Source organism: Podarcis melisellensis, assembly GCF_964234715.1.
Source record: "Podarcis melisellensis genome assembly, chromosome: 2".
NCBI classification, from domain to species: domain Eukaryota; kingdom Metazoa; phylum Chordata; class Lepidosauria; order Squamata; family Lacertidae; genus Podarcis; species Podarcis melisellensis.
In genome coordinates, this window is record NC_138529.1 from 65194942 (window position 1) to 65212554 (window position 17613).

At 42.6% G+C, this 17613-nt stretch overlaps 1 protein-coding gene across 1 annotated transcript in view; it reads left to right on the forward strand.

Annotated features, from left to right (window-relative positions):
• Positions 1 to 17613, forward strand: part of LOC309364238 (uncharacterized protein) — a 139805-nt gene that overhangs the window by 11495 nt on the left and 110697 nt on the right. Inside the window, exon 2 of the mRNA XM_081901162.1 lies at positions 2784 to 2855. Within this exon, the coding sequence (XP_081757288.1) occupies positions 2784 to 2855 (72 nt within the window). The remainder of the gene's footprint in view (positions 1 to 2783; positions 2856 to 17613) is intronic.

A 17613-nucleotide genomic window follows, 5' to 3' on the forward strand; every position in this document is an offset into this window, starting at 1 on the left:
TCCACAACCTTTCCCAGTGCTCAAACATAATGTTATGCCCAATGTCCTGTGCCCATTTTATCATAGCCGATTTAACCATTTCGTCTTGTGTATTCCATTTCAACAGCAAATTATACATTCTTGAAAGTACCTTAGTCTTAGGTTCTAACAGTTCTGTTTCCAACTTCGATTTCTCCACCTGGAATCCTAACTTTTTGTCACTTTTAAAAATTTCCTTAATCTGAGCGTAGTGTAACCAGTCTCGCACTTTATCCTTCATTCTCTCCATACTCTGCAATTTCCAATTGTCTCCGTCTTTTTCTAACAGTTCCCAATATTTTGGCCAGTAGGCTTCCATATTGGGTCTTTTCCAGGCCTTAGCTTCCAAAGGTGAAAGCCACCTTGGAGTTTTATTTTCCAATAAGTCTTTGTATTTTGTCCAGACATTAAACACTGCTTTTCTGACAATATGGTTCTTAAAGGCCTTGTTAATCTTAACTTTGTCATACCACAAATATGCATGCCAACCAAAAGCATTGTTATAACCTTCCAGATCTAACACGTCAGTGTCTTCGAGAAGTAGCCAATCTTTTAGCCAGCAGAAAGCTGCGGCTTCATAGTACAGCCTTAAGTCTGGCAGGGCAAAGCCCCCTCTTTCCTTTGCATCTGTTAATATCTTAAACTTGATTCTGGGCTTTTTGCCCTGCCAGACAAATTTGGAAATATCTCTCTGCCACCTCCGGAAACACTCCGTTTTGTCCACAATTTGCAATGTTTGGAACAAGAACAACATCCTTGGCAGCACATTCATCTTAATGGCCAGCCCTGCTGCATTCTGGGAGCCCTCCACATTTTGCTGAACCCAGAAGAAGAAGAAGAAGAAGAAGAAGAAGAAGAAGAGTTTGGATTTGATATCCCGCCTTTCACTCCCTTTAAGGAGTCTCAAAGCGGCTAACAATCTCCTTTCCCTTCCTCCCCCACAACAAACACTCTGTGAGGTGAGTGGGGCTGAGAGACTTCACAGAAGTGTGACTGGCCCAAGGTCACCCAGCAGCTGCATGTGGAGGAGCGGAGACTCGAACCCGGTTCCCCAGATTACAAGACTACCGCTCTTAACCACTACACCACACTGGCTCTCGCTCTCACCCAGGGCAGGACTCACCTAATAAACCCCGTCAGTGGACTTCTGCTTCCAGAACAGGGCTTTACCCCTTTCTTCTCCTGTGTGCCCCCCTGCAACTGGCCTGGGAGGGTAACAGGAGAACCCTCTCCTCCAAAACACTATGCAGGGGAAAGAGAGAAGTTCCATCTGGCAAAGTGCAGTGTTTGTGCGTACGGAACATTTGTCATAGAATGATAGTGAATTCCACCACAGGTGGTACAAAAGATGCAAAACATTTTCTGCTGGGGTTTTTTTTTTTTGGGGGGGGGTCTTCTAGCAAAAAGATTTAATCAAATTTTGAGTAGGAGTGCCTTATGTTTTGAATTCAATATAGAAACTCTGAAGGGGCATCATTCCCTCCCCCCTTTAAACAGCAGGTTGAGGTCCAGCAGTGCAGATGTGAGAACTTCTCCCTGCATCATCATCATCATCATCATCATCATCATCATCATCATCATCATCATCATTTTCTATATTGCCCTTCATCCAAGGATCACAGGGCCATTTACAATGTAAAATGCATGATTTTGTCATTCAATTTTATTTATTTCCCTGTCTTCCACCATTCTTCTCTCTTGGAACTCAAGGCAGTATACATGTGGTTCTCATGCAGTTGCACATCCAGATGCTGGCCAAATCTAGACCTGCCTAACTTTGGTAAGGTGGTGGTTTCATGTGCCTTCAGAGCAAAGCTGTGTGTACACTATGCCTTTTAAAGCACACCCGAAGCACGTTCCACCCATCCTCAAAGAATTCTGGGCACTGTAGTTTATCACAGAAATACAATTCCCAGCAACCCTTAACAAACTACAGTGCCCAGCATTCTTTGAGGCAGAAAATGTGCTTCCAGTGTGCTTTACAGGTGTGTGTGTACACAATCTGTATCTGGTCTGAAGCATTACTGGAGGAGAGTGGATCCAGCCATGGGGAGGCTTCAACATATACATTAACCTTGAATAGTAAATAAGTAAATACATTTCTATCCCACTCTAGATTCCAAAGGAGCCCAGGGTAGCAAACGACAAAGCCGCTAAACAACACGATTTAAAAATAAATCTCTGAATGAACAGAGTTTATTGATATTTTACATGGACAGTGTTGGGCTTCAGCATAAATCCTTGTAAGAATGAGTGGCAGATACAATCGAAGAAACAGGGGGTGGATGCTTAAGAGAGATGAGCCTACACTGACTTTTAACGTTTTCTTTAGGAAAGTGGAATTCTATGTAGGGCAGATTTCTCTGTCCTTCTCCTGCGTCACCTGCATGCAAAACAGCAAGCATGTAAGCCCCCTGCCCCCTGCTCTTCACATCCAGGAACATTGTTAAGTTATTTTATAGTGATTTTCTGAGTTGAGGACAAGATGATTGGTGAAAGAGAGGTTTTGAAGGCACCATTAACATGGTAGGCTGAGCCCGTTGACAATAAGTCAATGATTGTTTCTGACGTGACTCTTAAGAGTAGCAAAAGGACATCTGTAGGATGACTCATATTAATGGAAGAGGAGTATGTATGACTTGAGATTTAGGACAGATGTCAAGTTCAGGAAAGTGTAGTGTAAGGAAGATCATTTTTATCATCAGAGTAGCAGGAGACAACTTGTCAGATTGATGTTGACTCCCTTCTTTTTATTGTTTTGGCAGTTCTGTTGGCAAAGGAAGAAAGAGCAGGGGGAGAGGAGAGATACCAAGCGGCAACCTTGACCAAAATACTCTGTAGGTAAGGTGAACGACCTCCTCTGAAATATGGCTAATCTGCGACCACAGCAGGGCAGAGGGAAAGGGAAAGGGATTGGGGGTGGGCGAGTGGGAGGAGAAAACTTTGATATTAAAAGGAAGTGTTAAGTGCAGGTATCATGGATTTCTAATGCTACAGTTCTGTGCACACTTACATGAGAATAAGCCCCATTGAACACAGTAAACATACATAGGATTTCAATTCAACACTTTCGTTTTGTTTGTTTGTGTTTTTGCCTGCTTTAGGGAGAGGGTTCTGAGCATCGCCTGCTTTTCATCTGTAGAATGGGTATCTTGTGATGCCCACAGCTGCCCTCTCACTCTGGAAGGTTGGGCACCCTGGTTTTAATCTTGGAGTTTTGGCTGCTTCTTTATTCTCACTATATATGATATTCAAAAGCAATATTTGGCATTGTTTACTCTCATGGCTACTAGATATTTAGTTGCCCATATTTGCTGCAAGTTGTAACCAATTTAAACTGTGCGTATTCCAAAACAGAAGTTATTAACAGCAGGCTTAAAATAGCTACCATGTTAAGTTCAAAGTGCTGGTTCTGGTGTATTTAGCCTATACAGCTTGGGATCTGAAATATCATCCCACCCCTTAAATACCCCTGCTGCAGGTCGGTTCCTTACAGTGTATGTAGGCAGTGGCTGTTAATGTTGTGGCACCTACCCTATGGAATTCCCTCCCACTGAGGCACCATCACTGTTCTCTTGCCTCCTCTTTCAACAAACCTTTTAAGTGGAGATCTTTCCTGATCTGCATCTGTGCTGGAATGGTTGTTAATATGGTGGGTTTTTTTTATTGTTTTACCACTTTTTTGCTGCCCTGGGCTCCTTTGTGAGGAGCATTTTTTAAAAAAATAAAATAAAATCAGATATTTTCAGAGGTGGTCTACTACTAGCAGAAACTGCCAGGAACTCCCCATTGCTGTCTTGGCACCCCAGCTATGACATCACTTACAGCATTTATTTTAGCTTTTGCAGACCGTGGTCAATTCCTTGTAGAATGTACCATATCAAGAACTCTTATTAGTAACAGGGGCCTCTTTTCTGATTAGTGAGGCATTGCCTAGGCCTTTGTTGGCTTTTTAATATTTTAAGCCTGCTGTTAATTTTTAAATGTTGCACGGTGCTTTGTACATTTTAGTTATTCTAAAAATATTTTTTCAGTGAGGATTATGCTGTGTCATCATTCATGTAGGGACCGTTTTGTAGAATTGCCAGTCTAATTCACATTTCTGTAATTTCTGTAACATTTCTCCTCATCCTTGGGGATTTGGCCCTGGATAAGAGAAGGGGTAGGACATGGGTGGCGCTGTGGGTTAAACCACAGAGCCTGGGGCTTGCTGATCAGAAGGTTGGTGGTTTGAATCCCTGCGACGGGATGAGCTCCTGTTGCTCAGTCCCTGCTCCTGCCAACCAAGCAGTTTGAAAGCACGTCAAAGTGCAAGTAGATAAAAAGGTACTGCTCTAGTGGGAAGGTAAATGGCATTTCCATGCACTGCTCTGGTTCACCGGAAGCGGCTTAGTCATGCTGGCCACATGACCCGGAAGCTGAACACCAGCTCCCTCGGCCAATAAAGCATGATGAGCGCCGCAACCCCAGAGTCGGTCACGACTGGACCTAATGGTCAGGGGTCCCTTTACCTTTACCTAAGGGAAGGGGTGGACCACATGATTTGCAGGCAGGAAAATCCCAAGTTCTATCCCTGGAATCTCCAGGAGGATTTGGGAAAGGTTCCTTCCTGGAGAACCACTGCAACTCACTGTAGAGACAATACTAAACTAGATAGGCAAACCATTGGGTTCAGTATGAGGCAGCTTCCAATATTCCTATATATTTATTTATATCTGCAAGTGCAACAAAGGAATCAGGACAGGTAGGATAACAGATAGAAGTCCTTCCCTGTAGAGGTGCTTCCGAAACCTTCATTGTCCAGCTGTCCTCATATGCTGAAAATACACCTCTATGCCCTTTGACACTTGAGAGAGATATTTTTAGGACCTGCTCTGGTTGTGTTTGTAATTGGTTTTAAACACTGTATTTTATATTGCTGTAACCTGCCCCAGAACCTTCTGGTGAAGGGAGGGTAATAAATCTAATAATAACCAAACTAATACAGTGGTACCTCGGGTTACAGATGCTTCAGGTTACAGACGCTTCAGGTTACAGACTCCACTAACCCAGAAATAGTACCTCGGGTTAAGAACTTTGTTTCAGGATGAGAAAAAAAATCGTGTGGCAGCAGCGGGAGGCCCCATTAGCTAAAGTGGTACCTCAGGTTAAGAACAGTTTCAGGTTAACAACGGACTTCCAGAACAAATTAAGTTCTTAACCCGAGGTACCACTGTAATAATATTACCATCCTGATGCTTCATGTTTCCATGTTTCTCAAACAGAGGAGAGCTTGCAGATTAGTTGAGAAGAACATTATGGATAATGTAGCAACTCAGCTAGGACTACCAACCTTTCTACAGTGGTGGAATTTGTTTTGGGATTGGTTGGATCTCTGTCATGGAAAATCCCAGCATTTGTATCCTTTTTTTTATCTCGATCCAAGATTAAACCAGTCCAAAAATGTTGAGAGTTTCTCTTAAATGGCTTTTTTGGAAAGAGAAATATGGAAACAATCCATTTCATTCAACTTCATCTCCAGCTGTTCAAATAGCAGAGGACCATAAACTGGATGAAGAGCCTGCAGGTCTGACTGCTGACACCGTTGGACTCAGAGAGACACGGCCCTCATTCTGGCCTAGAAGTGTGAGAGGCTTCTGTGGAAGGGAACAAATCTTTTTTATCAAGAGCTGCTGTTCTGGGGCTGCATGTTCTAATGCTTGTACCACATTTGGTTTGTTATAACATGCTTCTAGCACGACAGAATGGAATCTCTTGCCGAGGAGTGGTTGGTGGTGGCAGCAGCTGGATTTGGCACCTGAGGCAACCACCTGAGGCAACCACCTTACCTCATACGAGGGCCGGCCCTGTATACTAGGGTAGAGTGTGAATTAAAATATGCATTGTACGTACACTTTTACCCTAGTATATGCATTATCACATCTTAGTAAAAAACTACAAAGATGCCTAATATTAGGGAAACCTGCTTGCAAAAATAATGCCTAGGAATAATGTGTGCATGAGGGGAAATTTTCATGAAAACTGATGCATTTTCATGGGCACTTTTAAAAACAAGATTTTGCAAATTCATGTGGAAATGTGGAGAACTGAGCTTAAGACTGGAAAAATGAGAATAAGAGAGAAACTGAAATTGGCAAATTTGCCCTTCCCTATTCCAAGCAACTAGCATTCAGAGGCACAGTGGAAGTGGAATGCATTATGACTAGTAGACTTTGATAGCCTTATTTTACCTTTCCCTTCCATCTTTACCTGTGTGCAGGATTGCAAGGAATAAAAAGAGCCTCCAGTTGCCAGGTTTATTTATGGAATTTCTGTAGTTCGAACTGCCAGCAGAGGTAGAATGTTGTCTCTCTGTAGGAGGAGCTTGGAAGTGAATGGGAGCTGAACTCTGCCGAATCCAGAAGGATAGGACCTTTCCACGGGAGGATCTTCTCTTCTTCTTTGAGGTGAAACACGCAGGCAGGGCTGAGCTGTTTGTGCTGTGATTTGCTTCAGAACTCTCTGTGTTCAGTTCAGCCTTGAAACAGAAGCTGAGGGATGAAACATATCTTCAGAACCCATTTGGTGTTACGGTGCAACTAAAAGGTCAGCTTGTGTCGGCAAACAGCACTGTTTGATTCTTGAAGCAATGTCGTTCTCTTTTTGCCCTGTGTGAAGCCCTCTATTGCTGTAGCTTCTGGACTCTTTTTTTTTTTTTTAAAAAAAGGATGTCTGCATTCAATGACACTATGTCTAGCTCTCATCAAAACAAGTCTAATGAAAAAGCAAACCTCGCAGTCCATCGTCCGGTTCACACGTCCTTTAGGATTTGCTAATATTGCAATGAGTCAAGCCATAACTCCAGTGCCTTAGTTGTAGTGTTTTATGGCTGTGCTGACCTGGTGATGTCACACAGGCATCGGAGATGAGGTGTGGGGTTAGCAGCATGCCATCTCCTAGGAAACGGCAAAGTTACATGGGAGATGGGAACGTATGGCCCGAAACCAGCAGCGGGGAGCTGGGAGGAGAAAGGAGCTGTGTAGGAGTTCTCAAGGCAGGATTTCAGTGGCCCATGGAGGAAATGTGGCTTATTAGTCTTCTTGCCAAACTTTTAACCTGACCTCCCCCTTTACCCCAAACCAAATATATCCACATTCTCTTTAACAGACAGGATGTAGTTGCCAGTAAGCTCTGACATTGCAGTGACCCACACTGTGCAGAAATATCAACAAATCAGCGCAGGGGAAAGTCAGTGGTGAGGCAGCAGAAAGTGCCTATGTAAATTCCTTTCAACTAGGACCGCCACTTCTTCCATCTAGGGACTTCCTTGGATCCTGCAGTCTAATCAAAATAATCCTGTGATTACTGCTAAGTAATTCTTTAGAAATCAAGAGATCAGTTATGTTAGCATTTTGATGATACTAGTGGAATTACGATAACCTCATGTAAGAAAGTGTATCCAGCAGATTGTGACTACTGAACAGTATTCCTTTGGATATGTTTCTGTGCTTCTAGCTTTTCAAGAAGGCTTTGAGGAAGCAGCTGGTGTGACTTTTCTGGACAGAGATATTGTTAGGTAAATTATTTCATTTTACAGTATTTAGGGCAATCATTGGATGTCTTACTTGTGGCCACTAAATGCATTTCCAAATTTAGCTGTGGTCCCAAATTGATGTGCCTCTGAGTAAACACACTTGGCATCACACTGCTCATGTACAGCTACCAAAAGTCAGTCAGACTCACAGTTGATCAGGTTTATGGCAGAAAAGTAGCTTGGGATTGGAGTGATGTCATCTTAACAGCAAAGGGTGGTGCCACCAAAAGGCTCTCTTTGGTTGACCATAGAGATGGAAGGGGGAGCATGGAAAGCAGGGCTTGGATGCACCATAATGGAAAGAAAAGTTAATATAGGTTAATTAGAGATATTAAACCTAAGCTAAATAGTGATCAGACCTTTTTGGTTTTACGGGTCAAAACTGTTCTCCTGTAGTGAAGCAATTAAGTCAGGTTTTTTTGACCAAATTGTGCACTTTGGGTTAAAAGCATCAAAGTTGCCATGGACATAATCAGTTTATTTTTATACCACTTTTTGGCCAGGGCCCCCAAAGGAGTGAACAGATTAATACAAAAGAAAATACAATAAAGCAGCAGTAAATACAAATAAAAAGTACAATACAGCAAATCAATAAAAACATAAAAGAGCAACAACCCAAGCACACCATGAATCACACTTTATACATTCACAAGTTGCATTTGTGCTCTCGCCACACACACACAATTACCACCCACAAACAACTGACCACACAATAGGCTTCTCCCTGCGAACAACAAAATTCTTACACTTGCCCTCAAGGTCAGGGCTAGCTGACTCAGCCTTCTGGCTCCTCAACAGGTTGCAGATCTTCAGGTAAAGGGACAGGAGCAGGTGCAGTAAAGGGTGGGCTAAAGCTGGTATTCACCTCCCACCCAGCAATAGTCCTATTAGTGCTACCTATTACTGCTCAATGCCATGCAGTGATAATGCCTAAACATTTCCTGACATGGACCCACCCTCATGTCTATTTCTGTTTCAAAATAAATGAGTTTTAATTTTACACCGTTTCCTTATAAACAAATATTCTCTGCATCAATAGAATCTTTCCACTGGTAGTGGTAGGTCCCAACTGAATTAGATAACAAATATAAAATGGATATTCCCAGACAATAAATTCAAAACAAGAAAACAAACACAAAACGTATTTCACAATGTTGTATGTGATGGGAATTAGTAAGAGGACATATTAATTATATTTAATCCTCTACAGACCCACACGTGTGGGTTAGCAAACATAACAGCTGGTGCTTGGTTTTTTTTTAATGTAGGGCTTGCACATAAAGAGCCCCAGTAGCAAATCTTAAATCCCATCTTTAGGCAGATTTAATGACACATAGGAATAGGTTTTTAAACCTTCTTTTAATACATTCCAGATCCTTGAGGTAGCTGGCCCGCTTTACCCCACCTGCAGAGAAACAGACCACACACTGAAGTAAGTTTAAAATATATTTTACTTACAGTCATGCATTGCCCTTAGCAATGACGAATTGCAGGTAAAATATTCTTAGTTGAAAACTATAGCAAAGGCATCCTCAGACACATGTCTGAGGCACATACATATGTTGAGGCCTGTCTTCCTCCATCATGTGCAGCATGAGAGAGAGAGAAGAAACAGGAAACAAACCCTACTTCCTTCCTCTTAGGAGAAGTGGGGATGTGACATTACCGAGCCTAATCTAGCAATCAGTACTCTGTGGTCCTTAATTCATTCACATACTAACTAGAATAGTTAGGTGTGACTGTGTCTTCCACAGTAGGAATTCCTGTAACATCACTTTAAAATAAATATTTCATAAAATAAAAATATCCATATACAATTATTTAGTGTAGGTCAGTCTGTGTGCCCGCTAAGTTTCATAGTTTTAACCCAAAGTGCATGATTTTTTTGGCTGAACCACTCCACCACTGAACTATATCTGAAAGACAATAGGATGTAGGTTGCCAGTGTGTGAGGTCACTGCTATCAACCTGATATAAGTGTTGTCAAGAATGATGGTGTATAGGAGGCTCAAGATACAGCCGTCTCACCACTGAAGAACCTTTAGACTAACTAGGCACAGGGGAGAGATGCAAAGGCAGTTTTAGTGACCTCCATTGGAGTTCCAGCTGCAGAATACGTGAAAATACAGTTTGGACTGGAGAGAAAAAGGTTGTCCTAGAAGCTCTGTGACAAGAGATGATAAATAACATGTTAAATATAGATCCAGGTAATTTGTTGCAGATAAAAGCCACACTTGCTTATTGAAGACATGTAAAGAAAAATGATGTTCTGTGTTGGGATTTTGGGGTCAGAGGAAAGATGGTACGGAGGGGGGGATCGCCCCACAAAATGTGGTTGGGAATCTCTGTTAGGAAGTTATACAAATACGAAAAAGAACACACTGTGGTGGTGGTAAAGAAGTCCCTGGCCAACCATTTGAAATATGGGAACAGTGACCTTTCTTACAGTGTTGTTCTAAAATTACCTTGAAACTAGCCCCACTGAAGCATTCAGAAGAATGTGTGAATGCTCACACTAGGGAGTGGGTGCCTTCATGCATGTCAGGTGCACCCACACCACTTCTGACCTTCCTAGAAGGTCTGAAGGGGGCTTGTTTAGCAGAATAAGAATAACAATGTTCTTTAAATTTATATGCTGCCCATATGTTGCCCCAGCCACATAAAGGATACCATGACCTTGTTTGAATGTAATGCTAAACCATCTTTGGGGCTTATGGAGATTGAAGGCATTTGTCTCTCTTTTAAAATTGCTCTGTGGCTTGTTGTTACCTTGAACTGAGACAAACTGTGATTTGTTTTAACCATGGTTTATCTGAACAAGCCAACTTTGAACAATGGTTTATATCGGGGTAGCTAATCCTTAGTTCGGGAGCCTGATCCATATACACTCACCACAGTAACTTTTTCTGTCCCCATATGAACCGACTTATTTTGGTGAGAGTAGTAAAAATTTAAATAAATAAGGCAGATGCAGCATTAGGGTGTGTGGAGCCCAATGCCTTGATGGAGATGAAAAATACCCCCCCCCGTCATTGGTTTGAACATCTGGTGAGCAGAGAGGGGGCAACAACCCCCCTTCTCAGCTGTTCTGCATGGGTAAACTGAGGACGTCTGAGCAAAAGGAGGAGCGCAATCCATGGTTTACGTTCCTGACTTGTTTTGATAAACCATAGCTAAAACTAAAACCAACAAATGGTAGTTAGATACAAATGTAAGTGACTGAAGGTGTGCTGGTGGAGGAGAGGGAAGGAGGAAGCATTTGAGAATGGAGGCTTGCAGAGTTTTGTTCCCGTAGCACTAAACGATGGTTTGAACAGTGGTCTTGTTGGGTCACTACAACGGAGTTGGCAATTGCAATCCACAATGCTTGTCAGTGTGCATTACGTGTAAAGAGTGCTAAACTTTCTTGTCCAACCTAGAGAATGCTAGAGATGCCCAAGTCCGCAGTGGGATTTAAGCACATAATTAAAGAGTTTTATTCCCTGCGGAATTGCACATTTTGTGATTAGTCTACAATCTGTCTGAAGTGCCTGGAAATATTTGCAGTGATAACCAAATTCACTTTCCTTATTGCTGCATAATAGGTACCTTTTTATACTCTGCCTGATTAAACACCAGCCCTTTAGCAAATTGAGTACTGTGTCAACTACTTATTTATCTGGCACTTTTTCTAATAAGCTGTAGATCTTTAGTACGTTTAACCTCACTACAGCCCTGTGAGGCAGACAGCTACTATTTACAGACCAGGAAGGAAGGCTCCACAGTGAATCTATTGCCCCGTTCGCACTTGAGGCAGTGCCACAGGCTGTTGGGCTTGTGGCTGGGTACCACTCATGCGGAGGTGCTATTAGTGAGAACTGGCCCCACTATGTGAAGGGCGGACAGGACATGTGATATATTTAATAATAACAGCTCTCTTTTGGGCCACTGTGCTCTTGCAGAATTCTTACAAATGGCACCTCAGTTTCTTTATTTAAAACATTTTAATCTCACCCTTCTTCCCCGCCACCCCCAAGCTTCTGCAGTGGCAGACATATACTAGCTCTTAGTTATACAGATATTGTAATGAGCCAGCTGGAATTGAGCAATTTGGAAAGGGAGGATCCAAATGTTGCTAGTCTTTCAGTAGAACTGATGCAAAGTTGCTGCAGTCTCTTTTCTCTCCCATAGCCTGATGGAACGGCTGTGGCAGATGGTGGTTGAGAGAGGAGGAGCCTGATGGAGCTGGTCTTTGGTAGAGTTGATGGAGAGGCCTTGCTGTGACTGTGAACCCTGCAACCACTTCCATGAGTTTCTGTGACGGGCACCATAAATGTGAACTCAGCTTGTGGCAGAGGCGGAAAGGGAATTGAGCTCAGCCAAAATCCAAACACCTCGCACTAAGATGTTTTCATTAAAAGCCTTGTTTTGATTTTTGTACATTATGAATTGCCCACAAATGTTCACTGCAGAGCTCACCAGCAGCCACAGTCTACCTTGTATCAACTCTAGTTGCAGGGTCTTAAGTAAAAGAATTGATGCTTTTGGATTATGGTGCTGGAGGAGACTCTTGAGAGTCCCATGGACTGCAAGAAGATCAAACTTATCCATTCTGAAGGAAATCAGCCCTGAGTGCTCACTGGAAGGACAGATCATGAAGCTGAGGCTCCAATACTTTGGCCACCTCATGAGAAGAGACGACTCCCTGGAAAAAACCATGATGTTGGGAAAGATGGAGGGCACAAGGAGAAGGGGACAACAGAGGACAAGAAGGTTGGACAGTGTTCTAGAAGCTACCAGCATGAGTTTGACCAAACTGCAGGAGGCAGTGGAAGACAGGAGTGCCTGGCATGCTCTGGTCCATGGGGTCATGAAGAGTCAGACATGACTAAACGACTAAACAAAAACAACAAGTAAAATAAATAAAATAAATAAATAAAAGATTAGTATGGAAGAAATGTTCCAACTAACAATGAGTACAGTATATGCAAGTTACATTGGAGCACTTTATGAGGATGATGTTTTAAGGTAGAAACGTAAGGTAGGTCCAAGAAAAAAATGTAAAGCATTTATAAACTGCTTAATATTTAAACATCTCTGAGCAGTCTATAAGAAATAAGCAATATCATTAAAGCAAAAATATAGCCTGAAACCAATAATGCTGCAGAAGAAAAGCATCTAAAAGTATATAAAAACAAATAAAAAACAGGAATTTGGGGGATTCAGACACATAAAATGGGGTTCAGTCTTTGGGGCCAGGGAAAGCCTGAGCAAAAAGATAAGTCCAGATGATCCTAAGTGGTCTTACAGGTCTATTCAGGGGCAGCTGGTCTTTCAGATGACCTGGTCCCAAGGGCTTTATATGTTAGCAAGAAGACCTGGAGCTGATTGGCAGCCAGTGGAGTTCCCTCAGCACAGCTGTAATCTATGTATGTGTCCAGGTTCTCCACTCAACAACCTGGTTGCAGCATTCTGCACTGGCTGCAGCTTCCAGACCAGTCTCAAGGGAAGCCCACAAAGAAATTGGACAAACATGCTGTTGCAGGTGTCCTTATCTGGTTATTACACATCACAAGTAAGATAGATGATGCCACATCTGGGCCATAATACATCTGGCAAATCTGAAGAAATAAACATTAAGAACTCCTTCCAAGGAAAGGTATTTCTCACTCCTTTTTCTCATCTTGCTAATTAGGGGCTAATGAACCACAGACTTGTTACCAAGAAGGAATATTGTTTGCATTGATTATGTATCGAAAATAAATGATAAGGCATTGAAACGCATACATCTTGGGACACAAGCATTCCATGCAAGGAAGCTTTTGAATACATTAAATGTTAAGAGGCCGTGCCTGTGTAGTAGTACTGAAAGTTGTAAGAAACCAAATAAAAGTGAAACCTATTCCTTCATTTCCACAAAAACATTGCTGCCATTTAACATTTGTTCTCCTGTTCTTCTGTACTGTCAAAGCTCAATTAGTGCTGCTTCCAAGTAGGGATGGGGTGGAATTTTACTAATCTGCACTTCCTGTAATAAAACGCAAACCAAAATACTCAGCTATCCTTCGAAATTCATCTTTTCCTGAATGTTGTAGTGCATTTCTTTTACTAGAAACTATACAAAAGTGCCTATGTTAGTGGCCATATATTAGTGAAAACAACATATATAAATACATGATATTAGGGTATATCCTTGCATAAATATGTTTGTTGGGCATAACTGCATAGAAAAGCGCTGTGCTTTTTTCTGGGAGGAAGCAGGGGTACACATACCCCTAAACATTTTTTGAATCTACAGTACGTTTGGCCTCATTGAGGGGCAATATTTAAATATGAGTAGGAAAATGAGAGTACCCCTAAACATTTTTTTTAGAAAAAAAAGCACTGGAAAGGTGTATATTACCTAAACCGCATCTTAAAATGCTAAAGAATTGTTCTGATGACTTTCCCTCTCTAAACTGGTGGAATTAAGATTGAAAATATGAGCAGCTGGAAGAAAATGAAATTTGACAGATTCATCCATCTCTACTTCCAGATATACTTACAGACCTAGATCCAGCTCTCTGAACATAGCTAAGGCTGTATTTGAATACTAGTGCTGTGTACCTAGATGCTATCATTGTAAACCTCCACAGCCGCTCTTGGAAACCACAGCAAGTTCAAACTGATGACACTTACCATTAACCAGCCCTGCCTGCTTTGTCTCTGCTACAAGGTTGTGACTGCCAGGAACTGAGCAAGCTGCCTATTTCTCTGTTACTTCTTAATGACAGCTTTGCTAAATGTAGGTTAAAAGCAAAAACATTGAGGTGCATCTTACTGCTGTGCTTCAAGGCAGAACAGCAAATTTCAGCCTTTCTTCTAACCCTGCTAATTCTAATATAGGCATCTCCTGCTTAGATTGTTAATTAGGAGTTAATTAAGCAATTTTATTTATTTATTCCCGTCTGCCCTATCCCAAGTTTGTGATATTAGAATCAAAATTCAATGAAACCCATTAAAATCCCAATTAAAAGTGCAGAATCAGAAGTAAAAAATATTCTGTAGTTGCTTTATCCCAGCTGTAAAAACCAGATCTTACTTACTTAGTTAGTTAGTTATTTTTAACATTTTTGTCTCTTCCCTGGAAAATATTGGCCTTTGGCAAATCTACTCAGGCAGGGAGTTTTAAAGCTATTGGGCTGCCTCAATTTGACATTGAACCCAACCTTCTAGTGATTATTGGAACAGTCAACAAGAACTAACAGTACAGGAAGAAGCTGGTACCTGACTCTATCTGACAAAGAGTATCAGTCAGTATTGGATCTTTAGTGGTTGGTATTGGATAAAATCTGACAGCTGGAGAGCTCAGTTGATTAGAGCATGGTGCCGAAAACATCAAGGTTGCAGGTTCGGTCAGCTGCATCTTCCGGCATTGCAGGGGATTGGACTAGACCAGACATGTTCAACTGGTCGACCGTGATCTACAGATAGACCCTCATGTGATCGTTGTCAATCGCAGGCTCCTTATCAATCGTGGGATGGAAAATACTTGGGAATGAATGTGTGTCGTCCCCCCCGGGCCCTCGCTCTTCCCATCCATTGCGTGTTGTGCTTGGTCGTTTTGCATTTGCTGTTGACGATTGGGGATATAATGATTGGCTTGTGCACAGTGTGGTCTTTTTTGCGGTGGATTTTTAGGTGACCGATTTATGCCATTCCCACTTTAAAGAAGCTCAGCAACTCTGGGCAATCCTTCCCAAAATAAGCTCAGCTACTCTGGGCAATGCTTTCCCCAAAAAGCTCAATACCTCTTTGCAATCCTCCCCTTCCACCCACCCACCCCACGCATGCTCTCCCTCCCTCCAATGACAATGGGTAGATCACTGCCATTTTTCTTATCCTGGGAATAGATCGCAGTCTCTTGGGAGTTGGATGTGCCTGGACTAGATGATCCTCAGCGTCCCTTCCAACTTTATGATTCTGTAAGATATCTATGAGATGCACCAGAGCATTTGATAAACTTTGTGCTAATTCCATCTACTAATAGTTAAGCTTCAGGAAACATCTCACTGAAAACAAAATAGACGGCAGTGTTTAAAATCTGAAATGCGTTGTATACAGTCAAGATCATAGCTCTACTTTATGCATTGTGGGACCTTGTGGGTTAAAGCACAGAGCCTAGGACTTGCCGATCAGAAGGTTGGCAGTTCGAATGCCCGCGATGGGGTGAGCTCCTGTTGCTTGGTCCCTGCTCCTGCCAACCTAGCAGTTCGAAAGCACGTCAAAGTGCAAGTAGATAAATAGGTACCGCTCCGGCGGGAAGGTAAACGGCGTTTCCGTGCACTGCTCTGGTTCGCCAGAAGCAGCTTAGTCATGCTGGCCACATGACCCAGAAGCTGTACGCCAGCTCCCTCAGCCAATAAAGCGAGATGAGCGCCGCACCTCAGAGTTGGCCACGACTGGACCTAATGGTCAGGGGTCCCTTTACCTTTACCTCCAGTTAGCCAAATTGCCTAGGAACACTCTTGGGAGAAGGATGAGATGTAGACCTGAGATCCTCATTGACAGGAGTTATTCTCTTTTCTTGATGATAGGTTCTAGTCTCTCCCATTTCACCAGGCAATGTTTAACTATCACGCCAGGTCTGAGCTGGAAATCACAGTGTTTGACTGGGAAGTTCTTTTCCCAGTGAGCTGGTTGTGATTAGGGATGAAAGCAGTAAGAAGACAAGATGGCCAGTCTGCCCCTCCCAGCTCAGTGCTTTGCATACGGTTCAACCCCTGGCGTTGATGAGCATGACTCTTGACTGAAACTCTAGAGTTGAAGTCAGTATAGACCATGTTGGGGAACCTCTGACACAGGAGCTAATGTGGCGCTCTCTGTTTGGCCCTTGGGACTCTTTCCAGGCCACACCCTTAACACCCACCTGGAACCATTTTGTCTGAGGATGCACCCATAAACTCTGACGATGCCCCTTTGCTTTCCTGGATGGAGGGTAGAGAGTGGTGTCTGAGCATGTGCAGAAAGAAGTCCACTGCACAAAGGTCATTGCTCTGCCTGCATTTGCCTCCGGCCCCACCTGCCGCTGGAATATGGTCCCCAGAAGGTTGCCTAGAAGGGAATGCGGCTCTTGAGCTGAAAGAGTTTTGGTTTCACTGTGGTAGTGAGCTCATGTTGGAGCCCACAAACTAGAACAAAAGCATTCATTAACAAAAATGAAATGATTGTTATGTTTTCAACAAATATTTCTCATAAACAGCTGTGGCAACCATCCAGGAGAGCCTTTCTGTGGCCATGCCTAGGCTAAAATACTTCCCTGCCTAGAGAGGCCAACTTGACCACTTGAGGTGGTGGTCTAACATTTCACGCAAAAAAAAAGGACTCTGGGCCCAGTCAAGTTTGTAGTTGTTTTATGCTCTCTGGAATATATTTTGGTCTAAATAAATAAATAACCCCCCACTCTTGTTTTTCTTTCTTAAAGCTTTTATATCGTGTTTGTATTTTTATGCTTATTTGTTATTAACATTCACTCTGTAAACTGCCTTGAGTGCTTTTTTTTTTAAGGCAGAAAGTTTGGGGTATACATTTTGTAAAAAATAAATAAATGGATGAATCCCGTGTCTCCTTGGGAACGAGCTCATCTTTCCCATTGAATTTCTCCTTCTCAGAGTTTCTTGAATGACACCCTGTTTGTTAAATGATCCTGGTGTACAATTTTGGTCTTATCTGGCCTACTTCAAAAGGCTTTGTGCGAGTTGGAAGCTGCAGTCAGTTGATATCCGGGCCTTGACGTACATCATTATGAGGCCTAACAAAAGAGTGCAGTCCAGTCCTGTAGCCACCCCTCTCTCCCTGCGCCCAGCTTTGCATCAGATGTGTTGTGCGGAGGTTAAGAACCTATGATTATCAAGTGCAGGACAAGGGTCCCACCTGTTCCACCATTTCCCTAATGTATGCGTGCAGCCTGCCCTGAGAGGATTCCAGCCAATTAAATTATGCTGCTAGGTACTAAATACAATGTGCAGCACATGGTGGTGTAAAATTATGGAATTTGGGGGATT